General features: G+C 37.7%; 1 protein-coding gene across 1 annotated transcript; it reads left to right on the top strand.

Annotated features, from left to right (window-relative positions):
- Nucleotides 1-571: 571 nt before the first annotated feature.
- On the top strand, nucleotides 572-6,644 carry LOC106333012 (protein LURP-one-related 9). Its single transcript, XM_013771497.1, has 3 exons — nucleotides 572-941; nucleotides 5,874-6,122; nucleotides 6,316-6,644. The coding sequence occupies exons 1-3, from the start codon at nucleotides 729-731 to the stop codon at nucleotides 6,448-6,450; spliced, it is 597 nt and encodes a 198-aa protein (XP_013626951.1). The 5' UTR covers nucleotides 572-728; the 3' UTR covers nucleotides 6,451-6,644.
- The last annotated feature ends 4,654 nt before the right edge of the window (nucleotides 6,645-11,298 follow it).

Genomic DNA, 11,298 nt, shown 5'->3' with positions numbered 1-11,298 from the left:
ATGTAACATCAAGTGTCCACTTTCGTATATTTACGTAGTAACTTTTTTTTTAGCAACATTTACGTAGTAACTAGATGCCTCTTTAGTGTTGTTTACGTTTCAGGGCCTCACGATGATGACAGACTCTGCGTAATTGTCTGCGTACTTAAACAGCTTGTTGGGCTTCAGCTATTAATGGCCCCATATTTTAAGGCCATTATTGACCCTGTAATGGAACCGGACGAGTTGGTTAAACCAGCTTTCTTAGCAGAAATAATTGACTAAACCATACACGTTCATCAACAACGTATCATGTAGGCAACTGATTTGCTGATGAAGTTAATCTTGTGAAGACAGTTTGACGTCACAATTTAAGAACTAAAATAAAAGAGCATATTATTATTTTAGTCAATGAAGAAAACTGGCTATGAACAGATGGATATGGACATGATCAAGAAGCTTATTAGAAAACTAATTTAAATACATTTTCCCTCTTCGTGTCACATTTATAAGCCCTGAATAAGTACTTCAACAAAGAGAATAAATGAATAATCATTGTTTCCTTCTACAAGCAATCTAAGAACCGCGTCAAGTAAACTCTACTTTTATTTTCTTTATTTACTTAATAAATAAAAAATTATTGAAAGATCAAAGAGAGTGCTATCCCTTTGATATACGAATCCATCTTAGTTTTCTTGTATCAGACACAGACTTGTTCAAGAGAATATTGACATTTTATTTGAATAATTATGGTGAGTGTTGTGGGAGAGATGTTTTGTAATCCGTACACGACGGAGTTAGTGGTGAGAAGGCGGCGTGAGAGCCTCAAAAGGGATCGTTTTGACGTCTTCGATCTATCGGACAATCTCATCTTCACCATCGACGGTGGTACATGGAACATCCGCCGTAAACGTGTCCTCCGTGACGCCACAGGTCTTTCTCTTCTCTCCATGCGCACCAAGGTAACTTACACAAACACACATCATTACTTAATTAACTCCATATCTATTTCCACAAAACCGTGTAATTGTACCTCATCACATGCGTCATGTTGTGTGTATATATAATTGGTTCGATTTTGATGAATGACTTAACAAAATGCTTAGACAACCTCTTTTTGATGGTAATATAAGTCTAAAAATTGTATGAACTCGATATAAAGAAACTCTTTTTTATTAGCTTAAGAATCACTCAAAGCTTAAGCACACAAAACACACAATCTCTAAAACTCTCACAAAGGTATGCAACACTTTTGCAACTCTTTATATAGAGACTATATTTCCTAAACTCATTAGGAATACATATTTCCTTTTCTCCAATCCTATACTCATTAGGATTGGTGTAACTAAACTCCTAAGCTATCTTTATGTTTATCTCCAACATTCTCCCCCTTAAACTTAAAGTTAACTTCTTCAATATCTAGAACTCCAACAAGATCCTTCATTTCCTTGAACTTGATTCTTCCCAAAGCTTTAGTTAACATGTCTGCCTTTTGTTCTGCTCCTGGCACATGTTGGACGTCAACTTGCTCGTTCTCGATGCATTCTCGAATGAAGTGATAGCGCTTGTGTATATGTTTACTCCGACCGTGGAAGACCGGATTCTTGGTGAGGGCAATAGCCGATTTGTTATCAAGCCGTACCACTATCTTTTGTCTTGGTTGACCCGTAACCTCTTCGAGCAAATCTTGAAGCCATATGGCTTGTTTTGCAGCTTCAGTTGCAGCCATAAACTCAGCTTCACAAGATGATAGTGCTACTGTCTCTTGTTTTTGAGAACACCAAGTGATAGGACAATCATTCAAGTAAAAGATGTGGCATGTAGTACTCCTACCATCATCATCATCAATATTATGGCTTGAATAACTAAAGCCTTGGATCTCCATTGTAGTCGCTTGCTTGTATACGAGGCCTAGTGTCGTTGATCCTTTAAGATACCTCAGAACGTGCTTTAACGCGGCTCCATGGGATCTTTTGGGATTGTGCATGTACCTGCTGAGTAGTCCTACACAGAACGCAAGGTCTGGGCGCGTGTGAAGTAAATAGCGAAGACATCCAATCTTTCGCCTATAATCATTTTCGTCAATACTCTCTTCTTCTTCATCCTTCGAGACCTTTAAACCGAACTCCATCGGTGTTTGTGTAGCATTACACTCGAACATACCTGTTTCAGTCAAAATTTTATTTGCATATCTTGACTGACACAAAGTTATTTTTCCTTTCTCTTGGCAAACCTCAATTCCTAGGTAGTAAGTTAATAACCCGAGATCACTCATCTCAAAGTTACTTGACATCTCCTTTTTGAACTCACTTATCATGTCTTGGTCGGAGCCTGCAACCAGTAGATTGTCAACGTATACGGCAACTAGGAGAAGGCGATTTTCCTGTTTCTTGCGGTACAAGGAAGGTTCTTTCGATCACCGATTGAAGCTTAACTTCTCAAGAACCTTGTTTAGCTTCTCATTCCAAGCTCTTGGGGCTTGTCTTAGACCATATAGGGCTTTATTGAGTTTGTATACCTTATGCTCCTGACCTTTAACTTCGAAGCCTTCGGGTTGGCTTACAAATACTACTTCTTTTAGATCTCCATTAAGGAACGCGGTCTTGACATCTAAGTGGTGAATCTCCCATCCTCGTGAAGCAGCTAGTGCAATGATAAACCTGACGGTTTCAATGCGTGCCACGGGCGCGAACACTTCCTCGAAATCAATACCGTACCGTTGAATATATCCTTTAGCCACCAGTCTTGATTTGTACTTGTTTATGCTCCCATCTGCGTTCCTCTTAATCTTAAATATCCATTTTAAACCAATAGGTTTAGCTCCTGGTGGTGGATCAACAAGATCCCAAGTTTTGTTTTTCACAATTGATTTGATCTCTTCTTTACATGCATCACGCCATACTTTCTCCCCCCTTGCGCTTTCAAAATCCCATGGCTCTTCATTTAAAAGGAGTAGGAGACGTTCTCCTTCCACTTCGGCGAGATAGATGTAGTCATCTAGGTAAGCTGGCTTCTTACTGATTCTGGCTGACCTTTCGGTTGAAACTCTTCAGTTTCTTCATCTGTAGTCTCGTTGTTATCTTCTTCGGCTGCGTCTTGGTTCTCGGGGATGTTTCTGTCTGTATTATTATCTCCTTCATTCTCTTGTTTTTCATGATCTCCAAGTACCACTTCCAATGATCCTGGTTTCTCTGTTATATCTCGACCACTCTTATTCCATTCCCATGTTTTGCTTTCCTCAAAAACAACGTCTCTGCTGACGACTATTCTTTGTACCGTGGGATCGAATAACCTGTATGCTTTAGAGCCGGACTCGGTTCCAAGATATACAACTGGACGAGACCTATGATCCAATTTCTTCAAGTTCCCTGTCTCTACCTTAGCATGCGCAGTACAGCCGAATACTCGTAGATGGTTGATGTTTGGTTTTCTTCCTCTAAAGGCTTCATACGGGGTTGAAGAAGCCAAAGTCTTGGTCGCAATTCAGTTGATCAAATAGGTTGAGTGTCGAACAGCCTCTCCCCATAAGTAGTTTGGTACTTCCATGTGTGTCAAAATACTCCTTGTCATCTCTAACAAGGTTCTATTTCGTCTCTCTACTACTCCGTTTTGCTGCGGTGTGTACGGAGCAGTTAAGTGACGTTGTATACCCAACAATTCGCAGAAGCCTTTAAACTCAGAGCTTGTAAATTCTCTTCCCCTGTCTGTTCTTAACGTCTTTATGCTTTTACCGGTCTCATACTCAACTATTGCTTTGAATTTTCTAAACTTGTCGAATGCTTCTCCTTTTTCTTTCAACAAAATAGACCACATATAGCGTGAGTGATCATCTATGAGCACAAATATGTACCTGCTTCTTCCTGCGGTGGGTGGTGTTATCGGTCCACATAAATCACCGTGCACGAGTTCTAGAACAGAAGATGCACGATAGGTGGTAGACGCTGGAAACGGCTGTCTTGTTTGCTTTGCACGTAAGCAAGAATCGCAAGTCTCCTTCTCGACTTTGATCTTGGGAAAACCGGTGACGAGCTCCTTCCCTACCATTGACTTCATTGCATCGGCTCCAAGATGTCCTAAGCGTGCATGCCACCGCGAGTAATCATTCTTAATCTCAATTTGCAAGCACTTGCGTTCTTCTATCTCCATTATAACTTTATATAATCTGTTCCTGGACCTTGGTGCCTTTGCGATCAAATTTCCATCCTTATCATGTAGAGTAAGGTAATCTTCTCTCATTCTTACATCACATCCCGATTCTGTAGCTTGTCTGAGACTTATAATATTACTCTTCAACTCTGGAATAAAGTAGACGTCAGCAAGGATCTTTCTTCTTCCATCTTGGCTTACAAACAACACAGTACCCTTTCCCTTAATGTCTATTCTCGAATCATCTCCGAAACGAACTTTTCCAGTGATTGTTTCATCAATCTCCTTAAAATAGCTTCTATTTCCAGTCATATGGTTACTCGCTCCGTTGTCTAAGTACCATATTCTGTCACCATCAGTACTGGAATCAAACTCCTTGGGCTTTACGTTTCGCTCGTTGAGATAGACAATTTCATGCATCATAATCCCATCGGCTTCATGAGTATCATCTCCGTCCTTGCTTTCAGTTGTTTCTTGTAGCTTGAGTAGTCTATCTGGACATGTAGCAGCAAAGTGTCCCACTTTATCACATCGGTAACATGTGATCCTGGAGGCATCTCTATTTTCCCAATAAGACCTACCGCGTCCTCTTCCTCTGCCGTAGTATTGACCACCTCGACCACGTCCTCTATACTTTGTACCGCGATAAGTTTGTGTCTCTGTATTGCTATACATAAGCTTGCTCTGGCTTTCTTGTGTATCCTCTTCTTCTTCCGCAGAAATTCGTTCCTCGTATGCTTTCAAGCGACCGACAACGTCTTCAAAACCTGTGGTGTTTAAATCCAATAGTTGTTCAAGAGAAGCAACTATATGAATATACTTCTTGCGTGGTAAGCCTTGCAGGAATTTTTTCACAAGTTTAGCTTCCTCCATACTCTCTCCCAGTGCAGCTGACTTCGATGATATCTCCGATAGTTTGCCCACAAAGTCATCGATCTTATCAGTTTCTTTCATCTTTAGTCGCTCGAACTCAGTCATGAGGGTTTGAAGTCGTGCCTCTCTCACCCTATCAGCTCCCACATGGCGAGTTTTGATCGCTTCCCATACCTTCTTTGCGGTATCAAGTCCTCCCACTTGTAGGATCATGCTCTCCGGGATAGATTGAAACAAGAGCGCCGACGCCATATCATTCTTGTCGTCGTTGGTTGATTCTTGCTCGACCACTTCCCACACCTTATGAACCCTAAGCAACATTTTCATCCGTATTGCCCATACGGTGTAATTGGTTGCGGTTAACATCGGACACTTTATGGAAGACGTGCCTCGAAATATAAGTCTGAAAGTAATGCCTAAAAGTGATCTTTTAGAAAATGGGTAGATGTCATTAGACCGGCTGAAAGGTTAAATGGCCTAATAAAACCAAATTTTCTTGCCAACTCTTTTTCTTCTAAATTTCAGTTTATATTATTCTTGAATTGATTTCAAACGTAATGTAATATAAGCACCTAATATTTGACAAAACACATCCTATTAGTCGGTGGGCAGATTAACTACATCAGCAATAACAAAATACTTAGATATTCAATAGTTGAATGTAACTACTAACTGAAATTTAATCTGACATCCTAAAGAGAGTAATACATTATCTACGTAGATATGTTTAGGTGTCTAACAACATAATATGCTTTATCTTCAGAAAAGGTCGTTTTCATGATTCCATCACACGACCAACTGACAACATTACAGGAAATCACAATTTAAAGAAAAAGAGTTTATTTGTTTAATAGAAGAGATATATAATGTTTCAGGGTATTGTAACAATGAGATACAAATGGGAAGTGTACAAAGGAGAAAGCACAGAATCCGAGGATCTTCTTTTCTCAGTAAGGGAACCAAATCTATTATCCTTCAGAACATCACTTGATGTCTCTTTGCCGACACAACAACCTTCCACGGACATTAGTAGTACTATCGAGCCAGATTTTCAAACTTATGGTCGTTACATTGGTTCTTCTTTCAAACTCTTTGAACCAATTCATAATACTCTTCTTGCTGAGGTACGTCACTAGCTATTCTTAACTTCTTGCTGAGACTAATCTGTAGATCAAACTGAAAAAGAGTTTTATTCGAGAATTAGTTGATTATGTCACGCTTTAAATTTATTCAGCTTATTTATCTAACTAGCTACCTTTTGCACCCATTATAATCGACACTATAATCATATTATTAATGTGAGCATGAATTCTATAGGTGGTTCATGATTTCTCATGGGGAGGACTTATAATAGGGAATTACAGCTTCAAAGTGAGAGTTAATCCATATGTGGATTTCGCATTTGTCATCGCGTTACTTGTAATTGCAGATGATACATCCAATCTACGTTAGAGAAGTTTCTACATATCTTAGCTGGTTTCTACATATCTTAGCTGGTTTAAGAATAAGATCGGAATGGGCTGTAAATTAGTAATCATACATCGTTATCAGATATTCAGACTGTATATTGTTGAGACTGAGTACTTGAGGTTTGTCTACTTTTTTTTATCAGATATTCAGATTGTATATTGTTGACTCTTTCTTTCTTTTTGCGGACTTGAAGTTTGTCTACATTTGAAACATCATAGTACCACTTGTTTATATAGTCTTTAGACATTTACAAGAAACTGATAGAATTAATCACTTCAATATTCAGTACGAAGATATACGAATTTATAATTATTAAAGAGATGGTTACACATATGTAGATTCGTATATCTTCGCACTATGAATGTTTTGGTGGGCGTGGGACATTATCGAAAAACTCACCTAGCTACTTCAATGAATGTCGATATTTGCGGCACTGCATAACGAGGTAATTGAATAATGAATACGTCGATAGTACTAACTTTTCTTGGTTTCATCTCTCTTCTTAGTAATTATTTTTTAATTAGTTCTGTTAATATCGTTCAACGTCACCTCATTTTGACCTAACGACGCCAAAAGATAAGATAATGCGTGTCTACGTCCACAAGAAGACGCATAAGTGAGCTTCCTCGTTGCTTCGGCGGAGTCAATCTCTTTCGCAGGGCCGGTTCATTGGGAGGGACAAGCAGTGTGACCGATTCGGGCCAAACCCGTGTCCCCCGTATAATAATTATTAAGGAGTTCAGTTTTTTTATAAAATTAAAAAAGGATTCAAAATTAGTTGATATGTATATAGTTTTATTTTCATTACAAAATATTACTGATTAAATTATAAAAAAAATATTTTAAACATTATTTGTATATAAATTTCAGAGGATAAAAAAAATTATTTTATCCTAGGATCCATAATAGTGTTGAGCCGGCCCTGTTTTTTCGCAGTTAATTTTTTTTTTGTTGCTTGCGTCCACGGTTACATTTAATAAACGTTATATTTATTTCATTGAAAGATGTAAACCTTGTTAAATCTTAACAATTTTCTAACCCAAATCAGAAAACAAATTTAGTTCATATTTATTCCAAATAAACTGAACTCTAATGTATCTAATCAGTTCTAAATTGTTTTGCAATGATCGAGGTACATAAAACGCAACTTAAATGGAACTAACTTTTGATAGTTTGAAAGGATCGAGGTGCAATACGAGATGCATTATTAGGAACACTAGTTTTGATATCTTCAGGAAATTTGCCTCCATATAGAGCTTTGCGTTCGAAAGAACAATGTATATCTTTACACTCAACTCCGTTAAAACTAAACAAAATTTAAGTGAAGATACACAGATCACACAGCTTATCCACTCAGACACATGAGCTAAATTGGCAGTTTTTAATTTGTTTTTGTAATCAAATGCAAAAACTTCTCGTGTTATAAAACATTTAATTAATATAATATCCCAAAAGCACATTTTGTTTCAATTATAACATAACCATCCGACACAACCGCACAAGTCAAGTTGAGTTTCCCCATGCTTGACCCACTAAAAACACAAAACACACAAATATCCAACAAAAGAAGGACTAGCGACAGCCAAAACGCAGCGTTTAGCTGTTACCCCACACAGCGTCTCGACCGCACAAATCCTTCAACACATAAACAACAAACCAACCAGAAAGCAACAAGTAAGTGTTGGATATTTAAGTTAACCCTTCTAACCATTAAAGTGAAACATTGCAATTGTTTAGATGAACAAATGCAACTGTTTGTAATTGTAACTATTAGTGGTAAATGGTTGCAACCTTTGGTGATAAACCATTGTTATCATTGGTGATTAAAGTCTTTGGTGATGAACCATTGTGACTTTTGTCTAATCAATATAACTATTGGTATTAATGGTTGTAATTCTTCACTAATCATTGTAACTATTGGTGCTAACTATTCTAACCCTTAGTACTCTATAAAAGGAGTTGTGGGCAATGGAAAATAATAAATTCACAACTTGAATCACAACTTGTAAAACAATATTGAAGATCAAAAACTAATAGTTAGTAAGATTGAGAGAAAGAAAGATTCATTGTTCGAAGATCATCAAAGATCTTTGAAGAAACGCATAAGCACTAAAGCTTTATTTGTTATTTTTGTATCTTAGCCTAGAACAAGAATGAGACTTTGATTCTCTTATCCTACAAAAGGATTTCGTGTAATCCAAAGGCTTGGAATAGGGTCGAAATACTCTTTAAGGAAAGCATGGCGATTCAGTCATTATCCAAGTATATAGTTCATACCCATCCGTGTTACCAACCAACAAATAATTAACCAACAATCTTAAAGAGTATTTTCGTTGTGAACTATAACTTATGATTTTGTGCGAGAGATAAAATCAAAGTTTGGAAAGTTGTAAATGCTTGAGAGAGTAGACTTTCGAAGAAGTGCAATCATATCGTAATCCAAGGGATGCGAGTGCATCGTCATCCAAGGGATGCGAGTGCGTCGTGAACCAAGAGATGCGAGTGCGTCATGATCCAAGGGGTGCGAACGGGTCGTGATCCAAAGGGTGCGAACGTGTCGGGACCCAAAGGGTGCGAACGTGATGGAACCCAAAGGGTGCGAACGTGTGGGGACCCAAAGTGTGCGAACGTGTCGGGACCTAAAGAGTGCGAACGTGTCGGGACCTAAGAGTGCGAACGGTTCGGGACCGAAAGGGTGCGAACGGTTCGGGACCGAAAGGGTGCGAACGGTTCGGGACCGAAAGGATGCGAACGGTTGGAGACTGAAAGGGTGCGAACGGTTAGGGACCGAAAGGGTAGAATGCGAACGGTTCAGGACCGAAAGGGTGCGAATGGTTTGGGACCAAAAGGGTTCGAATGTATCGTCACTAAAAGGGTGCGAATGTATCATCACCAAAAGGGTGCGAATGGATCATCATCGATAAGGTGCAAATGTAACATCAATGAAAGACATGAGGAGGTAGATGTGATTGTTAAAATTTAACATATAAGTAAAAAACTATTGTTAACATAATTTCATTATATTGAGAAAGTTGTTAAGTAGTTCAATTGTGAGATTGTTCTCCAATGAAGTCTCCCATATATGTGAGAGTGAAGCTTGTACCTTATATAGGACAAGAAGTATCACAACTTGAATGTTTGAAAGGAACCATAAATTATGATTTGTTATATGTAAGATTTTCTTCGATGGTAGAAGGGTATTTAGATGCAAGTTTGATTATCAATATAGAAGAACATTATTTTATAAGTTGTTGAGTAATTTTGCTTAGGGAGGTGCCATCTCATGGGCTTCCAAGAAGCAAATTTGTATGAAAGTTTAACTATTGAATAAAACTTTTTAGCATTAGCATATGCCGGTTAATAGGCATATTAGCTAAGGGAATTTAATTTAAGAGATTCCGTTGTGACCGAAATATTACCACCAGTTTCTATTTATGATAGTGAAGTAATATTGGTTAAGGTTTATAATCAAGTGATTAATGGTAAGTCGCGACACCTAGCGTTAGATATAGCGCATTATCTGAGCTGATCACTCACGGGGTGAATACCATAAGGGTTTGTTCGGTCTGAAAGAAATATAGCATATCATTTGACGAAATGATTAGCTAAAGACTTGGTAATTGAGTCTGTTAAAGGGATAAGTTTAAAGTCTATTTGAAATCTTTAATGGTGGGATACCCAATTCCTTTTTAATACGACGTTAGAGGCTGAATTCAATGTGGAAAGCCTAAACTTAAAGATTGTAGCACATGTCTATATATCATCCCAGTGTATGTGCTTGGACCTGCAAGAAAGAGTTAGGTTGAAATTTTATTCTTAATAAATACTTTGAAAAAGTGCATTTGCAGGTGCATGAGTGAATGTATTTACCTATATGAGTGAGAAGTGATGCCGCTTCAATAAGCTGGGACTTGGTTTTGTATGCGCTCATGAATGGATAGGGACACATGGCTTACAATAGTGTCAAGTACAAACACTTAGAGTAGTGTGGAAACACGTGTGTGTATTATCTTCATGTACTCAAAATGGGTTGAGGGATTCAATCCGTAGGATATCCTTAGGCATGGGCATAACATCCGGAATCCGAAATCCGAACCGAACCCGAACCAAAAAACCCGACCCGTTATCCGACCCGAAATGTAAAAATACCCGAACGGGTCTTGTAGGGTGGTACAAAAAATATCCGAACCCGAAGTGTTATTAGCCGAACCCGAACGGGTAACCCGAAAATCCGAAATATATATAAGTATTTCAATTATTAAATTAAAAATTTCTGGTAATATGATATATAATAATAAATATTAAAATTTTAATAAATAATTTAAGTACACAATTAGTTATAAATAAGTATTTTATAATTTGCTCATTGAAATAAAAAAAAGTCTACTTTATATAAGGCAATACATATTGTTTACAAATAATGTTTGTTTTCATGCTTGATTTAATATTTTATTGTTATTTTATCAATTTTATGTGTGATAGATTAATTTTTATTTAATTTAGATGTTTTTCTTTATGTTTTCCTTCACGTTTTTTGTTTTTTTTTTACTTCGGTTATATCCGAACCGAACCGATATAACCCGAATCCGTACGATATATGATTACTTTATGGGTTTTAAGACGCAATAAACCATGTGTTCTTTGAGTGCCCTCCTGCGCAACAAGTTTGGGCCTTGTCAAAGATACCGTCAAACCCAGTTTACTTTCGTACAAGCTCGCTCTTTACGAATATGGATCACCTCTTTTGGATGGTACTCCCGAAGATGGAGGATCATCTTTTTGTGTGGTTATTATGGTATATTTGGAAACGAAGGAATAATAAAGTGTTCA

This window comes from Brassica oleracea, chromosome C3 (genome assembly GCF_000695525.1).
Source record: "Brassica oleracea var. oleracea cultivar TO1000 chromosome C3, BOL, whole genome shotgun sequence".
NCBI lineage: Eukaryota > Viridiplantae > Streptophyta > Magnoliopsida > Brassicales > Brassicaceae > Brassica > Brassica oleracea.
The sequence above is the reverse complement of the archived record's forward strand: the minus strand, read 5'-3'. Positions and strand labels throughout refer to the sequence as shown.